Genomic DNA, 22,972 nt, shown 5'->3' with positions numbered 1-22,972 from the left:
ATGTTTGCTTCCCTACTCTATGAATTGGGAATCTGATGAAGGAGGCTTTGACACGCGAGAACTTCTGCCTGAAAATATTCTTGGTCTCTGAGGTGCTACTGAACTTGAGTGTAACCACTCCATGAGTTGTAACCACGAAAATATTCCAGAGTTTTACCAACATTTTAATGAAACACTGGTGAAGCCAAGGATAACTAAATTTAGAACCACAAGCAGCAGTGGCGTAGTGGTTAAGAGCAGGTGCATTCTAATCTGGAGGAACCAGGTTTGATTCCCCGCTCTGCTGCTTGAGCTGTGGAGGTTTATCTGGGGAATTCAGATTAGCCTGTGCACTCCAACACAGATGCTTGCTGTGAAGACAAATTGGATAGAAGAACAATGTAAGTTGATTTAAGTCCTCATTGTGCAGTGAAGTGAAGCATAAATGAAATAAATGAAGAAGAAGAACAACAACAACAATAACAACAACAACAACAACAGCAACAGACCAGCTGGGTGACCTTGGGCTAGTCACAGTTCTTTGGAGCTCTCTCAGCCCCACCTACCTTACAGGGTGTTTGTTGGGGGTGGGTGGGGGGAGGGAAAGGAGATTGTAAGCCCTTTTGAGTCTCCTTACGGGAGAGAAAGGGGGGATATAAATCCAACTCCTCCTCCTGCTCTTCTTCTTCTTCTTCTTCTTCTTCTTCTTCTTCTTCTTCTTCTTCTTCTTCTTCTTCTTCTTCTTCTTCTTCTTCTTCTTCTTCTTCTTCTTCTTCTTCATTTATGCTTCACCTTACTGCACAATGAGGACTTAAATCAACTTACATTGTTCTTCTGTCCAATTTGTCTTCACAGCAAGCATCTGAGCTTGTTTTGGCAGAGATTGTGTGACTGGCCTAAGGTCATTCAGCAAGCATTTCTGGCAGAGTGGGGATTTGAATTTGGTTCTCTTTCCACCACACTGATTCTCTGAATCTGCTTTACACCAAGATAATCTCCCTGCCCTGTAAATAAATTACAGGTGGGCTATCCTCAAGCCGATTGAGTCATGGATAAAACTTAGACTGGATAGAACTTTTGCCCATATTGGAGTTGAGGGGGTCTCACACACAGATAGTATCTTGAAACTTTTGACACAGGTTGTTATTCTTCAACAGAGTCTTGTTGGGCAAAAAAGACCACCCAGCAAGCCATGAGAAAAATGCCTTTGATCAGCTATGTGCTCAAGACTAGGGTCTGAGGGGTGTCATCTATGCCTTTGTAATCTCTAGAACTAATTTTTGCAATGCCTTTTACATGGGCTTTCCTTGAAGACGATTGGAAGACTCCAGCTGGCTTTTTCGCATGCAAGGGGACACCATCACATTCACCCAATATCTGCTGATTGCACTGGCTGTCAGTTATTATTTTGAGTGCCACCGAAGCTGCTGTTTTAACTATTACATCTGCTTGGAACCTGCATACCTTCAAACAATATTTTTTCCTCAATGAATCTTTTTCCCGCTGTTGAAATAATCAGACAGTTTTCTGCTTAGAATCCTGTTGTGCTATTATAGCCATTTCGGCACTTAGCTTTTAAAGGGAATGTGCTGCTTGATTAAACTTCTGGAAGAAATATGAGGCTCTCCTAGGACGTATTTGAGATCTGAGCTTCAGTTAGAAATCCACTTTTAAATTGGTGTATTTATTCATTTATACCCCACTTTGCTCCTCGATAGGGACCCAGAGAGGCTTACATGGTTCTCATTTCCTCTGTTTTATCCCATGAGGTAGGTTAGACAGAGGAGTGTATGATAGGTCACCCACCAGTCTTCCGTGGCAGAATGGGGACTCAAACGTGTGTTTTGCTTTGTCTCACCGGATGCGGGCGGACTTTTATTATTACCCTTCCTTTCTCTTTATGATTTTAATCACAATTGTAAGTAGCTTCAAGTAGCTGGAGAGGTAAGGTACAAATATTTGTAATAAATGAGATAAACACAGCCACTGTCACCTTGTAAAAGCTCCCCTCCTTAATTTTCATTTGAGATTTTCCAGAAGGAAACGTCCACCACAAGGCCTTGCTGATTTCGGTGCCGATCTGTAGCGTGCTTCTTGTCTTCATCATCCTGTTCTGTTACTTCAGGTAGGTTCCATGAGTTCATGATTTTTCCATTGTTTGTCTCTTCCTGATATTGTATGTTTGGCCTTCCACTTTATGAGCAGATGAACTCTGCTCATAAAGGTAATACATTCCACAAAGTCTACAGAGGGGGCTTTGGCACAATGTCCTTTTGTGTCCATCCCCAAGATAACTTTGCTGCTACCACTAAAACTGTGGCATCTCTTTGTCTTCACATTCTGGGGCAGTGTCAGTATGCTGGGCAACTGCCGGCATTCTGGGCTTCTGCTGGGGCCCTCTACTACAGATCATGTGACTTCTCTGCTGCCCACCCACTTGCTGGCAAGCAGTTTGCCATCTATGTTTCCAGCTGCATGCAATGCAATTCCCAGCATCTCCAGGGAATTGGGCATGTGGGGGGTGGTGGAGACATCGGTGAATCCATGTGATGAGAGGTCTTGTGAGGGTTTGAGGGAAGGATGCCCAGGTCAGAGGGTGGAAGGGATACATGAAGGGGCCTGGTGGTAGGCAGAAGAGGGGAGGTCCCTTCAAAATCTGGAACCAGCCCTGGCCACACCAGAACCCCCTGATTATCCCAGTCCAGTCTCTTCTGCCACCAGTAGTCTGAGAGTGAGCACTGCCACCACTTCAGTGGTTGCTGGTACTTTCCATGGCCACTAGCACTCCCTGCTGCCCACCTCTCTGGGTGGTTTGCCAAGCAGTTTCTGGGAAGTGCTGTTTTCAGGGGGCCGCTGATGTTGCAACGGGGTGAAAGAGAAGGGCTTCTGTGATGGATGGCAGCCAGTGACCACCCTTTTGCTTCGGAGGTGGTGATGGCCACTAACCTGGATAGCTTTAAAAAGGGCTTGGACAGATTTATGGAGGAGAAGGCAATCTATGGCTACCAATCTTGATCCTCCTTGATCTCAGATTGCAAATGCCTCAGCAGACCAGGTGCTCAGGAGCAGCAGCAGCAGAAGGCCATTGCTTTCACATCCTGCACGTGAGCTCCCAAAGGCACCTGGTGGGCCACTGCGAGTAGCAGAGAGCTGGACTAGATGGATTCTGGTCTGATCCAGCAGGCTAGTTCTTATGTTCTTAGATGGGGAAAGGAGAGCTGGTACCACTATAGGTGGAAGCAGTGGCAGCTTGTCACCAAAGCTGAATTCAGCTCTTGGAGACTGGTCCTCACCACTGGCTGTTACCTATGAAGGAATGGCTAGTGAATGAAAAGCACGTTTGGTGCCTAGATGCATAGAACCCAGAATAGTCCTTGAAAATACAAAGACTGGAAACCTAGTATGTCTTGTACCAGCTTAGCAATTCAATCTAACCATTTTTAATCTTTTATCCAAGGAGATCCCACAAGAGCCGCTTTTAACTTTTGTTATATAGTGTATTTCCATCTTGCCTATTTCACTTTCTCTCCCTTTTTTCTTTGTGTGTACATTCACAACACATACTTTATTTTCCTTGTACCCTTCTTCTCCCTTTCGTTCTTCTTTCTCTGAAAAAGAGTTAAATAAGCCTGGTTGTGATGTAGCCAAACTGACCCAGTTTAGCTCAGGCACGCTCCAGTTTTGGTTCTCAACCCTGCAGCTGAAGCACGTGCCTTTATAAAATGACAGTTTTAGCGAAAGAGGCATATAGCAAATGACACGGTTACCTTTCATTTCATAATTTCTTTATTCAGGTATATACACCAGGGTTCCCCTCCCCCCTTGTAACTGGTACCCAAAGTGACTTACAATATTGCCCCAATGTTGAAATGAGAAAAAAAGTTCTTGTATGTAGCTTTTAATTCCATTTCAAATATGCATAAATGAATAGAGCAGGAAACAGATTAACAGAACTGAGAGTAATGTGTTATTTTCTCTGCTGAAGAGAGATTCAAACCTTAAAGCCTGAGAGCTTAGCACACTACTACCGTGTTTCCCCGAAAATAAGACAGTGTCTTATATTAATTTTTGCTCCCAAAGATGCGCTATGTCTTATTTTCAGGGGATGTCTTATTTTTCTGTGTTCTGTTCGTCGGGCATGCTTCCAAACAAAAACTTTGCTATGTCTTACTTTTGGGGGATATCTTATATTTCACATTTCAGCAAAACCTCTACTACGTCTTATTTTCAGAGGATGTCTTATATTCGGGGAAACAGGGTACTAGGTAATTAAGCAGACACAGGTAGTAGGTTTTTGCCGATTGTGTGAGACGACACAGAGATATAATCACATGTGTTTGTTTTCCTATAAAACCTGTAGGTATAAAAGGCAAGAGAGCCGGCCTCGTTATAGCATCGGGCTGGAGCAAGACGAGACTTACATTCCACCGGGAGAATCCTTGAAAGACCTTATTGAACAGTCTCAGAGTTCAGGAAGTGGATCTGGGCTCCCTCTGCTGGTAAGAAAGGAGCACTTCGGGCGTAGTAAATAACAAGCACAGAGTACCTCTTCCAAACAAATACCACAGCACTAAAACAACACAATGTTCATGCCTCAGTGTTGCCAGTGGAAGGTCACTTTAGTACAAGATATCATGATAGCTGGATTTTAAACAAAAATGTGGGGCTTAATCCGGCCTCTGAGCTTCAAGCGGCACTGGTGGAGAGAAACCAGGGTGGCGAAATTTGATATTTGCTCACAGGAAGGGTGGGATAGATCTGCTAGCCACGTAAGTTGCTTTAATTCTCAGCCCTTGGAAGTTTTACTGCATATTGTAACCAGGAAGTTAATGCGGGGAAAAAACCTCGTTTTGTTCACTTGCCTTTTCCTCATTTCTCTTGCATTTTGTCTAACACATATAGCCGTGTTGAACACACACGCAGCTGCCGTACAGTGAATTGGCTTGGCTCATCAGGGTCAGCATTGTCTACTCAGAGTGGCAGCAGGTTTTCAGGGTCTCAGACAGATCTCTTATCTCCAGCTGTCTGATCCTTTTAACTGGAGATTCCAGGGATTGAACCTTGGAACTTCTGCAATGCAAAGCAGAGGTTACGGCAACAAGGAAGGTGGGCAGCCTGTAAAGTGTCACAGGTTTAGTGTTGTCCTCTATAATTTTGTATTACTAAAACCCCAGTTTAGGTATCATGAAAGATACCCACTGAAATTTCCTCATCAGCTCAGTACCCGAGGCTTTCGTGCTTCCTTACTTTTGGGAACCCAGCCTGCATTATTTTGTTTATTAGCTGTTCCCTTGGCATTTCTATGCATTATTTTGTTTGCCAACTGTTCCTGCTGAATTTCTGTGTATTGCAGAGGATTCTGGGTGTCATAGAGTATCTTGTCAGGTTCTGCAGGGACCAAGCTGCACCTCTTTGTCAAGGCTATGCGCTGCAGGAAACAACAGTGTGCTCAGGGAATGCCCTAATACACTCCTGCAGCTCCACACTGAGGACATTTTTGGTCATTGCAAGGGAAGCTGCCTTTTGACTGCTCATCATAACTTCTCTCATAAGAAGCCTCTGATCATCTGATGAACCTCCGCTGATATAGTTTGAAAGCCTCTGTGTTGCAATCAGCTGTGAATGTGGCACTCCTTGATGTCTCAGAGATGCTCCTGAAATGTTTTAAGTAATCTGGGTTATCTCCTCGTGCTTGAAATCAGCAGATGAAGTTATAGAAGGTGGTGGGTACACAGTAGTGCGTTGAGAAGAACCAGTGTGATAGGTACGGCTTATACATGTATAACTGTGTATAGGAAAAGACTTACATGCTTGTCATAACTGACTTAGTGTGCTGCGTTGGTGTGTCAAATACACTTGTTGAGGAACTGCAGACATTGAGAGCTGTTTGATGCAGGTGGCATCCAAGCCTGGTACGCCCAGGCTCATTAGATCTCGGAATCTAAGCAGGGTCAGCCCTGGTTAGTGCTTAGATAGAATAGAATAGAATAGAATAGAATAGAATAGAATAGAATAGAATAGAATAGAATAGAATAGAATAGAATAGAATCTTTATTGGCCAAGTGTGATTGGACACACAAGGAATTTGTCTCCGGTGCATATGCTCTCAGTGTACATAAAAGAAAAATACATTTATCAAGAATCATAAGGTACAGCACTTAATGATTGTCATATAGGTCTAGTAAGCAATCAGGAAACAATCAGTAGTAATGAAAACATAAAATGTAAAATCATAAAATAAAATAAAATAAAATGTCAGCACAGGCTATAGTCATACAGTCACAAGTGGGAGGAGATGGGTAATGTGGAAAGATGAAAAGTAGTGCAGTAATTATATAATAAGTATATAATAAATAGTTTAACATTATCGAGGGAATTATTTGTTTAACAGAGTGATGGCATTCGGGAAAAAACTGTTCTTATGTCTAGTTGTCTTGGTGTGCAGTGCTCTGTAGCGACGGGATGGGATGCAACCAAGGAATACCAGGGTAGTCTTGCAGAGCAAGGCAATGCCATACCACCAGGAGCAGCAGTGGCGTAGGAGGTTAAGAGCTCGTGTATCTAATCTGGAGGAACCGGGTTCGATTCCCCGCTCTGCCGCCTGAGCTGTGGAGGCTTATCTGGGGAATTCAGATTAGCCTGTGCACTCCCAAACACACCAGCTGGGTGACCTTGGGCTAGTCACAGTTCTCTCCAAACTCTCTCAGCCCACCTACCTCACAGGGTGTTTGTTGTGAGGGAGGAAGGGCAAGGAGATTGTAAGCCCCTTTGAGAGAAAGGGGGGATATAAATCCAAACTCCTCCTCCTCCTCTTCCTCCTCTTCCTCCTCCTCCTCCTCCTCCTCCTCCTCTTCTTCTTCTTCTTCTTCTTCTTCTTCTTCTTCTTCTTCTTCTTCTTCTTCTTCTTCTTCTTCTCCTTCTCCTTCTCCTTCTTCTTCTTCTTCACCTCTGTTAGTCTTTTGCCTTGGAAATCTTACAGGGTTGGCATCGGTCGGATGTGACTTGATAATATTTTATGCACAGTGCAGATGACATTTTATAGGAGCAATGTGGTTTCCCATGTGACAGGTGCAAAGGACTATAGCAAAGCAGATCCAGATGGTGAAGCAGATTGGCAAAGGTCGTTACGGAGAGGTCTGGATGGGGAAGTGGCGCGGGGAGAAAGTGGCCGTCAAGGTTTTCTTCACCACAGAAGAAGCCAGTTGGTTCCGAGAGACGGAGATCTATCAGACTGTCCTGATGAGACACGAGAACATTTTGGGTGAGTAGCATTCATTAATACGAGTTCCGTTTTCATCTCTCCACAAGGGAAATTTTTTCCCCAGCCATAATTTTATGGAGAAAACAAATGATAAAACTATTCGTTTCAGGAGTTTCAATTAAGTGTGCACTAATGTTAAGATGGAAAATCAAGAATAATTTAATAAAATTTGGAAAAAATGAGCTTCTGTAATGAGGAGTAGTAGAAGAAGATTGCTTTCCTGCATGTGAGCTCCCAAAGGCACCTGGTGGGCCACTGCGAGTAGCAGAGTGCTGGACTAGATGGACTCTGGTCTGATCCAGCTGGCTTGTTCTTATTTTCTTAAGAGGAGGAATCGTTTGGAATTATACCCCCCTTTCTCTCCTCAAAGGGGGTTACAATCTACTTTCCCGTTCCTCCCCCCCAAAAAAAAAACATCCTGTGAGGTGGGTGGGGCTGAGACAGCTCGGAATAACTTAATTTTGAATCCCAAAGGAATTGCATTTACAGTTATAAAAAATATGTTCCTGCATTTTGTCCTTTATTCCTCTAGGGTTCATCGCTGCGGACATTAAAGGTACAGGATCCTGGACTCAGCTGTATCTGATCACAGATTACCACGAGAATGGCTCCCTGTATGACTATTTGAAATCCACTACCTTAGATACAAAAGCCATGCTGAAGCTGGCATATTCTTCAGTCAGCGGATTGTGCCACTTGCACACTGAGATTTTCAGCACTCAGGGGAAACCAGCTATTGCACACCGTGACCTCAAAAGCAAAAATATTTTGGTGAAGAAGAATGGAACTTGTTGTATAGCAGACCTTGGTCTGGCAGTTAAATTTATAAGGTGGGTACTCGAGTCTCATCAAGACTTGCGAACATGAGAAGAAACGGGCTCTTCTGTACCAGACATTGGGGTTTCTGTGGATTGAAACAGTGGCTGTGTTTGACTGGCCAAAAGGAGGGACGTTATTCATACACTCCAAGATAAGGATTTTTTTTATTGCTTTGGTATCTGACAAAAGAAGCTTTGACTCTTGAAAGCTTATATCCAAAAATCTTGTTGACCTCTTAGGTGGTTCTGGATTCAAATCTAGCTCTTCTGCTACCCTCTGAAATTTTCTTGAAATGGCCATTCAAAGTTGGATTCTTATCAGTCTTATAAGGTTGAAATGTTCCATGCCATATGCTGTAGTTCATGGGTTTTTTTTGTGACAGAGGTGGATATTGATGCAATTGCTGTATGTTAGGCCAAGTTATAAATATGACGGATAGATCTGTATTTTCTTCCATATTGTGAAGAAGCTGACAGCCAATAACATGTTATCAGATTCAAATGACTTTCTAGTGCTGTTGTAAATGTAGCTGAGGGGACTGCTCTTTCCTGGAGATTGGCATGGGAGAGAGGGGGGGCCTTTAACCCTTTCATCTCTTGCTGTTCTGGCTGAATGAAGCGAGCCCTCAGCTACTCGGGCTGGGCAGTTGTGTTGGCAGTGTTATTATAGGCAAAGTCTGGCTGCTTGCTGCTGTTCAACAGCATAAACACTATTAAAAGCAGTGTTGTGTAGTAGTCAGATGTACAGAGCATGATCTGCAAGACCCAGGTTCCAATCCTAGTTTTGCTGTGGAACTCCACTGGGCGATTTGGGGCCAGTCACAAACTTTCGACCTAACCTACTCACATCATTGTTGTGTGGATGAAAAGCTGCTTTGGTCCCCACTGTGGAGAGAAACTGTAGTTTTCCAAGGTAGAGGCTGTTGGTGGGACTGGGGTTGGGTTCGGGGAGGAGAAAGCTTAAGATAGAGAGACAGAGAAAGGGAGGCAGGCTGTTGAGTGAGAAGGAGATAGGGTTGCCAACCCTAGATTGAGCAATTCCTGAAGATTGAGGGGATGAAGACTCGGGAGGGCAGGATTTGAGGAACCTCAGGTGGATATAATGCCATAGACTCTACCCTCCATAGCAGCCATTTTGTTGTCCCCAAACTGCTAGTAGTGTGATATTGTTCCAAGTGGAGTCTGTTTCTCCACAGTGGTAAGTGGTTTGTCATTGCCTGCCTTTGCTTCATGATCCTAGTATTCCTGGGTGGTCTCCCGCCAAATACTGATCAGGGCCGACCCTGCATCACTTACAAGATATGATAGGATTGGGCCATCCAGGTCAGGGTATGAAACTCTTCGGCTCACCTGACTTTGTTTGGGAAAGGGTGGCTTAAAAATCAAATAAACCCACGCCCCTCTTTGCATATCTGGGGCCTGAAAAAAGCTGGTGTTTGCTGTAGTTGAGAAAATACTATAAAAATCCACCAGGCTGTCAATACTTTCTGTTAAGCTTATGCGAGGAAAACAATCTCTTTTATTCGTAGATCCATCTCTCAAGTGAGTTAATTGCACTGTTCTATCTTTTTTTGGCGTACTCCATTAATAGTTGAAACCCCAAAGCGTTAGGAGACCAAAAGACAGCCTTTAAAGGGACCTGGATTGTTATCCTTTGAATCAGAATTCCATCTTAATGCTAATGAAATCTCACAAATGTTACAGAGCATCCCTGCTGAGTCTTTGCTCTGTTGTGGTTCTGCATTTGAATGCTTAATATAGCCCCAGGCAAGTAAGCTTTCAAAAATGAGTTCTTGGTTAACAGTTAAGAAGCTTTCTCTGTAAAGATCATTTCTTTTAAGATTAATGGTTGCTTCTGACCTTGCTGGTAGATGGGCTTATTTAAGAGATTTCTCCTCGCCCCCCCCCCCCCACCATATCCTGTTGGGATGTTGGAGATACATTATGAAAATTTATGAAATGTCTTTCATTGTTTGTTCCCTTCCTTCATATTCCAGCGATACAAATGAGGTGGACATCCCACCAAATACCAGAGTAGGAACTAAACGCTATATGCCTCCTGAGGTTTTGGATGAAAGCCTGAATCGGAATCATTTCCAGTCGTACATCATGGCCGACATGTACAGCTTTGGGCTCATCCTTTGGGAAATAGCAAGAAGATGCGTTTCAGGAGGTAAATGGTTAAAGTTTTGAGCCTCTCCTTTTCTCTCCATTTACATTATTTCTGTCTAACTATTAACCCCCCCCACCCGCCCCCACAATGTATTTTAAAGCTTTGGCGGCCCTGAACATATTTATTTCCATTTCCTTCTGCTGGGGCTTATTTTTCTGGTTCTGCAAAGATTTATTCTCTGTTTTAATAGTCTCTTTAAAGATGCAATGCTTCATAATTGTAGTGGGAATTTGGAGCTCATTTATGGGTATTTCCAGCGTTGGAAACGTTACCGCTAAAACAGGAGCTCTCCTGTTGTTTATGTAGAAATACAATGGGGTTGATTTTGCTGAGGTACCCTGATTAACAAAGAGATTACTTAGATTTAAGAGCAGAGAAACAGGCATTAGCAGGTGTTGGGCAGAATTAGAAAAAAACTGTAGGGGGGAGCGAGATAGATCTTGTTTAAAATTAATTCCAGAGCTGAGAAGATTGGCATTTTTAAGTCGTCTCCTCCATTTTCTTCCTTGTTTTTTTTTAAAAAATGTCAAAGATATTTGCTGCATAGCTTTTTGCAGTGCTTCCCTTTACCACTCTAAAATGGCGATACAGCAATTTCAGCTTCAAAACTCACAGCATTTAAACAAGCAGGTTAGGTTTCACTGTCACCACTGTGAAAGCAGAGAAACTTTGAGGCAGGTGTGGCTCACCAATTTTGAAGCCTCTGTGGAGTGTCAAAGTCTGCTCACATGACTTGTAAAATAATAATAAAGTGATTCTTGTGCAAAGTTCTTTTCTTTTACCACTTATTTACTGCAGTCTGCTAGAATTAGGAGTAACAGTTTCCAAGTCAAGGGTTGAAGATTTTCAATTGGCATGATTTAAAAAATGAGTAAGCGTTTTAAAAAAGTACTTAGCCAGAGGCCATATGGGGAAGATGCCTGCCTGGGGACCCAACTCCTTCTTCCAGAGCTTTACCCTCTGGTGCCTCGGGGTGCGAGGCCATTTCGGGGGGCAGATATCAGGGATGCTGAGCCACGCCTGCATTCAGGAGTGTATGGCTTAGGGGCGGGGGCCACACCCCCATGCTCAGGGGCATGGCTCTGGGAGCCAAGCCACACCCCCGGCCTCCATGCAGGCTGACAGGTGGGGCTCGGGGTGGGGCTGCACACCCTGCGCTCAGGGTGGGGCTTGGGGCATTGAGCCATGCCCGCACAGAGGGGGCAGGGTTCAGTGGTGCTCGGCGCCTCCCCTCATGACCGAAAGGCAGTGACTACATGTCCCTAGGGCAGTACGCCACTGAAATACTCAGTAAACAAATTTTGCATTATGAGGCGTCTGCACACAACCTTTTTGTGTGTTTACTGAACACACAGAGAGCGGGGACCAAGTATGCTCACCCTGCTCCCCAGCGGCACATTTGGAGTCTCCCTCCTTCCATAAACCTGTTGCCCAGTAAATTTCCTCACTTGGAATTTTCATTGCCCAGACTTCTTGAGCCTTCATGAACTTTTAGTTAAGTGATTCTGAGGTGTAATTAGTAAAACATGTCTTTTCAGGTATTGTTGAAGAATACCAGCTTCCATACCACGACCTTGTGCCCAGCGACCCCTCCTATGAAGACATGAGGGAAATTGTATGTATGAAGAAGTTACGGCCTTCGTTTCCCAATAGGTGGAGCAGTGATGAGGTAAAAAGACCTTCATTATGGGGCAGGAACATTGACCACATAGTCACCTAGTTTAACCAAAATTAAGGTGGATGGCTTATAGAAGGTAAAGGCCTTTGCCGTTGGGGACTGATGGGCCTTCTTTCAAAAAGCCAGCATTAAATACTTTTGGAAAAGCCATAAAAATGTGGATTACTATAAGGTTGTTAAATGGAAGTAAATAGTTTGAGAAGTCTTGAAGAAGTGAAGTAGTAGTAGTAATACTACTAGCAGTACACACACACACACACAAACTTGATTGGTATTTAAATTTCAAAGGGTTAAAATGAAATGGGACCAGTACTAAGTTACATGACAATGCCTAAATAAAGTAAAATTGGCTGGGAATGGCCCAAAATCAACCATTAAAATATACAACAGCCAATTCACAGCTAGGGGTCTGCTACCTGCTGCTCTCCAGATGTTCATGGACTACAATTCCCAATTGGCCATTCTGGCAGGGGCTGATGGGATTTGTAGCCCATGAACATCTGGAGAGCCGCAGGTTGCAGACCTTGATATTGCTTTCTGTAAAAACTTTGTGAACAATTCAGTTCTGTTTGAATTTTGATTAGTCATAAGAAGAGAGACTTTAAGATCATCAGAGTACCATTCCTTGCCACAAAGTAATGGGTTGATAGAATTAGCGGTAGTAGTTTTTAATTTTAGAATTAGCAGTAGTAATTTTAAAACACAACAGTACTTAAAATAATAGATCAGTGTTATTATTCCAAGTGTGGTGTCGTGGCTTACAGTATCATGCTAGTAGATAAAAAAGTGAGTGAGGTAAAAGAACTTTTAAAAACTTATCTTAAAAATGCGGAGGAGCTCATCAGGGAGCGACCGCACGGAACAGGAATCGGAACCCTACAGTATCATGCTAGGACCTGGGAGACTCAGTTTCATATCCCAGCTGTGTCATGGAAGCTTTCTGGGTGATTGTGGATCAGTCACATATTTCCAGCTTGACCTTCCACACAGGGTTGTGAGGATAAAACGAGGGAAAGGAAAACAGTATCGATAAACTGCTTTGTGTCCCCATTGGGAAGCAAGGCAAGATATAAGTGAAGTGAATACATGAAAAATATACTGCAGATAGAAGCTGATGGGAGATATTTGCCTGAGGCCAAAACTGGCACCCCTTCTCTTCCTATGCTATGGAACATCGGTCTTCTTTCCCCCCACGTGATCCTTGTTCTGCATTGTGCATGTCTATGAACTAAAGTGTGCAGTGATAGTTTAAAATGTCCTACAATTGTGTCCCGTTTCTTCTGTCATCGTTACACAAAGCACTGCTGGCTGCTTCCATGTACTGACATTTCTTCATGGAATACCACATCTGGAAATGGAGGGGGGAAAAGAAGCTAGCTTGCGTATGGGAGACATGCGTATGGGAGGCAAATAAGGACTCAATATAGTTTTCTATATTTCTATATTCTATATGGCAGCGTCTTAATACTGTTGAGATATCACCCTGATGCCACAGGTTTAATTTTACAGCATCAGTACTTACAGTCAGGATATTAATATATTTGTCTTATCTCTGCTGTCTCCTTTCTTGAAAGCAGGTCAACATATTGATCTGCCCTTTAAAACCACATTTCTATCTATAGGTTGGGAGTGAGAGCCAGAATACTTAAATGTTTTAAATTCACCGGAATTTGCTTCAGTTCCTGGCTGACCAAACATAGCAACTCAGGACTTAGAGTGGACTTGTGCCAGAGGCCTTTTCCGCTGGAGAGGAAGCTATGTGGATGCCTTTTGCCTCATGGTCAGGATACAGCTCAGTCTCTTGATCACAAATTTTTACTCTGGAACAACTAGTTAGTGAGAATTTAGATTCTCCTAGTCCATTTTCTTCTTAATCATTTGATCTCTACAACCAGACAAGTGCTTTTGGTCTTTATGATACTGCGTTCTTTTCACACATGCAAAATAATGCGTTTTCAAACCACTTTCACAACTGTTCGCAAGTGGATTTTGCCATTCCGCACAGCTTCAAAGAGCACTGAGAGCAGTTTGAAAGTGCATTATTCTGCGTGTGCGGAATGAGCCTAAGCTTCTCTATCGAAAGCTTAGAACAGTGTACATGGCTTCACAGGAACATATGAAGCTGCTTTTGAAACTATTGTTTCATCTAGCACAGAATTAAATGGTCTAATGGGCAGTGGCTCTTGGGTATTTTTGTGCCCTTATTGCTTGCCGCATGGCAGTGAGTTTTCCCTGTGGTTGTCTGTTTAGAGAATCCCTCTGTATGGTATCCCAGCTGAGCCAGCCACCATTTTGCTTCCCTGTCACTTCTCATGTTGCCTGCTGCCTTTTTTGGCTTGTTTTTGGCAAACAGAAAAGAGGAAAGAAACTACTGTCAGGTGGGTGGGGGAAACAGGGGGGAAGGGGCAAGCAAAGCCAAAGCAAGTTAAACTGAGCGAATGAACAAAGCCAAAGCATGCCCCTTCCCTTCCCTTTCTCGGGGGGGGGGGGGGGGAGGAATCACACCATGCCCACTTTCAGAAGCTGTAGATTGACTCTGATCTAACCTGCAGTAAGTTCCAAAGAGGCTAAAATTAGTACATAACTGAGAATCCAATCTGAAGGGCATGGACACCCAATATGGAGGAGTTCACTGACGTATAATAGTCCTTGGATCTTGGGCAGAGTCCTGAACTGGTATCCTTTTAACTGGAGATACCATGGATTGGTCCTAAACAGTGGTGGCGAACCTTTGGCACTCCAGATGTTATGGACTACAATTCCCATCAGCCCCTGCCATGCTGGAAGGGGCTGATGGGAATTGTAGTCCATAACATCTGGAGTGCCAAAGATTCGCCACCACGGCCCTAGAACATTCAGAATGTAAGCAGGTGCTCTAGCATTGACTCACCATATCTTCACCTTCATTTTATCCTCGGAACGACTCACCATAACTTCACCTTCATTTTATCCTCGGAACAATTATGTGGCTTGCATTAGGCCAGAAAATAGTGACTGTCTGAGGAAATCTTTCCTAATATAATGGAGATATGATCCAACACTCCACAGACTCTTATAAATCCGTTTATTTATTCATTTACAAAATATATATCCCTTTTGGCCCAAGATGAGTTACCACAGTGGCTAACAAATAAAAACAGAACACTATAAAAACCCATTCTAAAGTCAATAAAATGTATATAAAAGTTAACAATTAAAATAAAAGCAGATGTCATTAAGGGAATGCTAAAACGAAATAATAAATTTTTCACCTGCCAGTGGAGGACAGTAATGGAGGTGGAAGAGATGAACAGTACAGGGGAGGGAGTTTCAGAATTTTAGTGCCACAACCAAGAAGGCCATCCCTAAGGCTGCTATCTACTCAGAAGGTAGGGTCCCCCAAGCAGGGCCACAGAAGATGATTGTAGTTGTTGGGTAGGTTTGGACAAATATGTATGAGAAGTAGGGGTGCTGGGCCTCCTCCTACGAGGAGACAGGGTGAAATATGCACTGGCATTTCACTAGCTTTCTTACATCACTTCTGGTAAAAGTACAGTGTTTGCCAGTCTACCAAGTCACTTCCTGCTTCCCCTGGAATTGACATAAGAATGATGGCATGAAACTGGCGAGCCTACATTTCCTCCTGGAGAATGCAGCCTGAAACCCTAGTAGGATGCCCAGAAGTCTGACTAAATTACCTATGAGATTGACTTTGACTGTGTGGAAGCCTCCAAGATCTGGGGTGTACAACATGGAAAAGCTGGTACCGGAACATTTTTGTACTGTTGGATTCCCCAGCCTTGGCAAACGGTTATGCATCCGTGTTTGTGGTTTGCAGCCAGTGGTGGGATTCAAATAATTTAACAACCGGTTCCAATGGTGGGATTCAAATAATTTAACAACTGGCTGTTCACAAACACCATTTTAACAACCGGTTCTGCTGAAGTGGTGCGAACCTGCTCAATCTCACCAGTGTATACAGCCCTCCAATGTTAAGCTCTTTGCATCAGCAGTCTCCCTGCCAAAGGGATAGCAAATGCTCATGCCCAGTTCTTTTGCCCTGTAATCAGCCTCCCATTTCCTCCCATTTGTAAATGACTATAGGAAATGGCTTCTCAAATCTGTATGGTGTTCTCCTTTAGGGGAAGGAGGAAGTTGTCTGAACATTTTCCACTGAGAATTTATAATGAGGCAAAACTGTGTTTTGGAATCAGTAGACCCGTAATTGATGTACCGCAGACAAATCTGCTGACAGTTATAGTGATGCTATGCAGAGGTCATTAATCTTGTTAAGTGGTACAGTGTAATGCTATTATTGTAGGAGACAGCTGTGATTTGGGAATATCTGTCTTCGCTTAAGTATTCTGCAATTAGATTTAAAAAGACTTAAATGGCAAGAGTTGTAAACAATTTTGAGTGTGTGTGAGGGGGAAGGGACGGGATGAGATTAAGAAAGAAAGCTACACCAAAGCAAAAATTCAGGATTTGGGACATTTCAGCTTTCCGCCAATAACAGCTGGCTACAGTGGAATCCTATGGTATGTGAAAACATACATGCGATAGCATACTGAAGGTCACTTTGTTGTGTTCTTCAATATGTTCTAGAATGAAATTTGGCAAGAAAGCAGGTGCCTGCCTAGCCAAATGAGCTATATCTGGTCCTTTTTTCTTATCTGTAGTACCCGAAGAAGGGCTTACCTCCCACACCGGGTTTGATATTATCTGATTATAGCTGCATGATGCACGGCTAGATTCCAGTCCAGTAGCACCTTAGAAACCCACAAGATTGGGTGGGGGTGAATTTTCAAGGGGCAAAGCTCCCTTTGTCAGATGCATAGTCCCAAAGTCTTATTTGTCTCTAAAGTCCTACTGAACTGCAGTGTAGCTGTTCAGCTGCAGACCCACATGGGGGAGGCTGCTACTTGTTCCTCAGTGGCATTGAAGCTTGCAGGAGGATGGAACCCTTCTCTGACTTGAAGAAGTATCTCTTCTGCTTCCTGTCTCCTCCATCAGATCCAGTTTCATCCATAGCTACTCAGTCAGAAGGGGGAAGGTGACTGGTGAGTTAACATGAGCAAGGTTGCAAGGGCAGATCATCACTGGTGAAACAGGAGATGCCTCTCACGAATACCTTCTCCATCTGGGTTGCAGACTGATACAAAGTAGAGAATGCCCAGTTCTGAATGGAATGTGGTTTGTGGCTCTAAGGAGATTCTGCATCCAGTTCACATATAGCTGGCATGGATTAGACCAGTGATCTACCTAACCTAGCATCCTGTCTCACACAATGGCCAAGTAGTTACTGTGAAGAGCCAACAACAGAGTGTAGGAGGCAAGGCCTTCCCTGATGTTGCCTCCTGGCATTGATGTTCAGAGAGTATGGTAGGCACTGGATGGAATCTTGCCAAGGTCTCCATCTGGTTCTGGGTGGGTCAAGCAGCATCTTGGCTGGTTCCCTGAAACGGGCTCTTCTGTGACCTTGCCATATATTAAGACTACAGGCACTAATGTTTCTTGACTGCACATGTGAATATTATGATTTTAGTAAATACTATTCATCCATTTCAAAGATATTGATGTGTTCTTTCTTTCTTTCTTTCTTTCTTTCTTCCTTTCTTTCTTTCTTTCTTTCTTTCTTTCTTTCTTTCTTTCTTTCTTTCTTTCTTTCTTTCTTTCTTTCTTTCTTTCTTTCTTTCTTTCTTTCTTTCTTTCTTTCTTTCTTTCTTTCTTTCTGCAGTGCCTAAGACAAATGGGCAAACTCATGACAGAATGCTGGGCTCATAACCCCGCTTCCCGGCTCACAGCTCTCCGAGTAAAGAAAACACTTGCCAAAATGTCAGAGTCACAGGACATTAAACTCTGATCCAGATGACAAAAAGCATCTCTTTTGCTAAAGCTCTGAAAAAATGGACTTTCCTTCATGTTTCCAAGAGACAGGAAGAGGAGTGATAAGCCTTCGTTATTATCAATCTTGAATGCAGTCCTTCAGCAAAGAATTTTTATCTAGCACAGAAAACATTTTTGGGAACCCCGAGAAGGATCGTATCAACATCTGCTTCAAGATAATGCATGCTGCTTTCTGTGAAAGCCCATAATAATAATATTATTATGACTATTATTATTATTATTATTATTTGGATTGTTTAAATTTTATGAAGATGAACCTTTGAAATACAAAGTAGAATTATATTGTTACATTAAAGGGGAAAAATCAAAAGAAATCTCATCTGAAGTTTAAATCAAAGTGACTATTATTTCCCATTGATTTATTGCACTCCACAACAAAGTACCTGCTGTGTTCTGAAATGAAAGGAGGGTACAAGAGCAACGGGCTTATAAGTGACCTGCTAGTTGTGTTTGATGTAAACTGTGCCTCTTCTAAAATACAACCTACCCCAAGTTATATAAGTTGCTGTCAATTCAATATTGCTCTGCTGATGTCCCTGGTTCTTAAACCTCAGTGAATGAATCTTTAGAGCCTCCTCATTCATTTCCAGGGCAGTTATGCAGCAGATGTGTGGCCCAGTGGGATATGGCCAGAGGCTGGTATTTCTCAGATCCCCAAAGCCATGGACCAGTAAGGGAAGTGTTATGGTATTTGGCAACGTGCTTTTCAACCCTTTGTAGTCTTCCCCATCTTTAATATTTTGTGAAATTTTAGGACCATCTGCAGTTTGGCTCCCCCCCCCTCAAAAACAATGTTTTGATAAGAATGTCATTGAATAAAAAATTAATTTAAAAACAAACCAAAGTTGGACATGGTTACTGGCCTTTCATTTACCAGCAAAATCACTGATAAATGAAACTGTTGCATTTCAAAAGCTTTGTCTTGTTAGAAAGTGAACAGTGTTGACAAAGGGAAGAGCTTTGTTTAATGGCTGTGTAAAAGAGAATATTGACTTCAGAGAAAAATACTGAGAGGTATTGGATGTATGCTTACCCTGACATTCTAAGGAGGAGAATTTGAGTGAAATTAAGGAATTGCTGTACCCTGTAGCAGAGGACCATCTATAAAGATTTCTTGCTCAGTAATAGATATGAACCTTACAGTCATGCATAATGCCAACTTCTTCCTAAAATGGCAGGAAGATAATTTACACATGAAGTGTATTTTCAAAAATATACACTCCTTCTCGTTTGTTTTAAAGAAGACATGTTGAGAGTTATTTCAGAAGGGGCTTTATGTTTTCAACAGGTTGTGTCATTTTTGTCTCTTGTCCTGATTCCCTCTCCAGTTGTAGAAGAGAAGAATCTACCTGATCTTTTTGTGGTTTTTATTTTTTTAAACAAATGGGTGTATTGTTGAATTGTCTTTCTGTAACTATATTCATAGAGGTACCCTATAATTTGGGCTGGAATCCCAAGAATTGTTAAGGTGCTTCTCTGCATGTTCTAATACTTTTTTTTGGGGGGGGGGAGCCTCCTTCCTGCAGCAGCCCCCACAAGGTTACTTGTAAGAGTGGTACATGAGTCAGAAGCCTGAAGGCAAAAATCCATGTGCCAGAGCCAAAAGGCACATTTATGGGGCTGTTTCAATTCCAGGCTTGTTTTAGAATCATGTGTGCATTCACTGATCTTTTTTTTTCTTTCCCAGTGAAAAACCTGCCCATAAATTATGAATACTGCTCCAGTTATGTTCAAAGTGTGATTTTTTTTTAAAAAAAGGTATGTCTAAAATGGACATACACAGTTAACCTTGATTTGTATTTTCTAATATGTCTCGAATTTTCCATGTGAAGTTTACCAGAGTGGCTTTTGGACTGTTTTTCGTCCAAGTTGCACTAGTAAGTAGGGTACAGAAGATGAGCATCTGAAATGGCAACATCATTGGAAGGGCCTTTTGTAATTACTGCTGTGCCTCCAGGGGTCACTGTGCAACTTCTTATTCCGAAAGTTCTGGCATCGGTAGGTCATAAAAAATGAAAAAGCTACAGGGTTGGATCCCACAAGTACAGCCATCAGGCATTCTCTCCTGCCTTACAAAGTTAGTGGACATCAAAGGTTTTTAACATATTGGAGATAGAGCAGCATGTGTGAAGTGAAACACTTTGCTGTGATAAGCTGGAAGTGCATAAAATGTAATTGGCAGTTAGAACTTGTTTCAGATTCTGACTTCAGAGAAGGATACTGATATGTATTGGCTTTATGCTTACCTTGGAATTCTAGGGAGGAGAGCTTGTGTGATATTAAGGAATTTCTGTACCTTCTGGCAGAGAACCATCTATAAAAATTTCTTGTTCAAGAATAGATGTGAACCTTACAGTCATGCACAATGCCAGCTTCTTCCTAATATATAGTCTCCTCCAGTTGGGTGCCTTACATCCTAATGCTGTGAGTGATGATTAGCTAATGGAGGCTAAGAAAGCCTCAAGAGTCTGTTCTGGCTCAGATTGAGAGGAAGTTGACCCATGTAGATTTTGCCACATCATAAAAGCATATTCACAGGATCTGATTGAAAACTCCCAACCTTCTAAGACAAAAACCCCAGAAGCATTTAAAAAAAACAAACAAAGCAAAATTAATGTAAAAGCAGAATTCCCCATTCTATCCACTATGTTACTATACTTTTTTGTGTGGTTTCATCCAGCTACAAACATCCTGTTTTGTTTGCACAGTGAAGGACAGAAATCTGTTAAACGAATTTTGAGTAGATCCTACCTGATAAAATTTGAATGAAAGATAAAGTGAAGTTCAGATAAGTAATGTGAGATACTCAAATAAATAGACAATTAACTGTTCAAAGTCTTGAAAGCCTTTTCAACAGGTGCTTTGAAATCTTTAAAGACATCACAGAAGGGTCAATGGGCAGAAGCCTATGATGTGCCAAACTAATAAAGGCACTTTAACCAAAACTTGTGGGCCTCCTCAGTTATGCTGACATAATTCTTGCCCTGCCATAGAAATTCCCTATTGTATCTTCCTGTACCTTGTAGCTTGTTCAGATTTCAGAAGGACTAGGTTTTGCCAATTGTGAGAAACTAAAAGGTGATATATACTGAGATCACATCAGTCTGATTCTGGTTTTTGAGAAAAAACGTGTTCTTAACCTACAGTCAGTATCTTATAATATGGTAAAATGTGGATAGATTTGCGGTGCTGTTCAGTGTGTGATGGTCTGTTTCTCTGATTGTCCAATTCACAACCAGCCCTCTTAAAGTTTTGGAACGGGATTTATCAATGCTGAAATAATCATGTGATGAAAAATGGACTTGCTGTTAGCCAGCTGTAGAATTGCACTATCATCAACTGAACTTCAACAGGAAATCTAATTAATCCACATTTTACATTGCAAGAATTCTTCAGTCATAACATGTTGATTTCCCACACAAATAAGTAGCCATGTTAAACCAAATCTCCCCCCCACCTTTTTTTGGGTTAAGAGTCCTATGTATGTTGGACTTTTTGTTGTTGTAGCTTGATACCGTTCCTTTGGCGAACACAAACAAGGTTTCAAAAAGGCCTAATCGCTCCAAGTTACTATACCATTTAAAGACTAAAAAAAAATTTCATTTATGGACTCTAAAATAAAGGCAAGATGCCAGATGGCAGGCCATATAACATTTTCTTGTGTATGGCCTGTATTTTTTTTTAATTGTGTGTGTGTATATATATGATTTTGATTTGGGAGTCTGGAGCTACTCCATTTATTTGGATTAAGAGTAAACTATTGCAGATGATAAAGCACTAAATGAAACTTATTTATTTATGAGAACTTGTAGTTGACAATTCACGATTGCGATATGATATGAGGGGGGAAAATGGGACATTTAACACTGCGCAGAGAAGGGCAAAGTTTTTTTTAAAAAAAATTTACTTCAGTTTTTCCAGAAGACTTGAAGGGTTAATTTTCTCTCGCTCACTGAACAAAAATTATGCATCATGGGCTTTTGAAAGAACAGTCAGCATTCACAAAAAATCCTCCGCAGTTCTTTCATGACAAAAATAAATGTGACTTATTCATGCACATGTGTCCCTCCTTCTTCTGGAATTCAAGTCTTTCTGGTTCAGGAAGTCTTCATCTAACTAATGTTAGCCTTGGCATCTAATTTGGACCACATGAAAAAAAATTGTACTGTAAAGTCTGGTTATGAAGCCTAGCTGGAAGGTAAGATACATCCAACCAGGATTAAGCCATGGTTTCAAATCTAGGTAAGACATCAACCACAGTTTGGATTTTGCAACCAAATCTGGGATTTTTAAAAAGCTCCATTTGCTAAGGGGGGAGAGACCCTGCAAGTCTGGGAACAAACAAGGTGTTTTTTTTCCATCATGAACAAACTTCTGTTTGTTTGTGCTGCATGAATGTAGCTGATGTCTCCAGCTATGGTGTGCTTTGGGCACTAACATTTGACTTACCACATTTCTATTCGTGCAGCCAGGCAACCTCTTTTCCAGGGATTAACTGACTGTCATTCACATTTGTAAGGGCCATTAAAATGATGTCATGCTACTGGTCATTAGAACGCACCCTATACGTAGGCATTTGTGAAAACAACATGTAACACAACTTTGGGGGGAAAAGAGTTTTCAGGGTAATGTAAAGTAAAACAGGTAGAGTTTCTATTGATGGTAGGTATAGTGGGAAGAGAAAACTTCAAGGAGACGGATAACTTTTTGCCCTTTGCTAGCACAGCACAAGTTATTTCTTTTGAAGAAAGGTTAATAATGTAATTTTTATTATAATAATTTGTGTTCTTTTTTGAGAACCAGTGCCTTATTCAATCTGTAAATAGTATGTTTGTAAAAACTAGGGAACAAACCTATGTTATAATTGTTCGAGATGGTATATGTCTGTTTTAACATTCCCCAATAAAACGTTTTCAGCTCCCCATTAAAAGATTCACTTTTTTCCAAGTAGTTTGACTTCTTTGAATCCTGCAGCATTATTTGTCATCCATGCATGTTTTGATTGTAAAACTTCACATCTTTTATGAAACCATCCCAATATGACTGCTCAACAGGTAATTCAACAACTGTTTCCCCTGTTTTCAGCAAGCATCAAAAAAGTACCAGCAGATGATCTCATCCACAGGTGGCCAACCTATGGCACTCCAGATGTTCATGGACGACAATAGATCAGCAAA

General features: G+C 42.0%; 1 protein-coding gene across 3 annotated transcripts in view; it reads left to right on the top strand.

Annotated features, from left to right (window-relative positions):
- Positions 1-22,725, top strand: part of BMPR1B (bone morphogenetic protein receptor type 1B) — a 221,844-nt gene extending 199,119 nt beyond the window's left edge. For all 3 annotated transcript variants that reach the window (XM_048509303.1, XM_048509302.1, XM_048509305.1), the window contains 7 exons: positions 2,008-2,104; positions 4,340-4,478; positions 7,048-7,240; positions 7,773-8,070; positions 10,056-10,231; positions 11,770-11,900; positions 17,626-22,725. In XM_048509303.1, coding sequence (XP_048365260.1) covers positions 2,008-2,104; positions 4,340-4,478; positions 7,048-7,240; positions 7,773-8,070; positions 10,056-10,231; positions 11,770-11,900; positions 17,626-17,751 — 1,160 coding nt within the window. In that variant the 3' untranslated portion in view covers positions 17,752-22,725. The remainder of the gene's footprint in view (positions 1-2,007; positions 2,105-4,339; positions 4,479-7,047; positions 7,241-7,772; positions 8,071-10,055; positions 10,232-11,769; positions 11,901-17,625) is intronic.
- Positions 22,726-22,972: the final 247 nt, after the last annotated feature.

Source organism: Sphaerodactylus townsendi, linkage group LG10, assembly GCF_021028975.2.
Source record: "Sphaerodactylus townsendi isolate TG3544 linkage group LG10, MPM_Stown_v2.3, whole genome shotgun sequence".
Lineage (NCBI taxonomy): Eukaryota > Metazoa > Chordata > Lepidosauria > Squamata > Sphaerodactylidae > Sphaerodactylus > Sphaerodactylus townsendi.
This window is presented reverse-complemented; position numbering and strand designations above follow the sequence as displayed.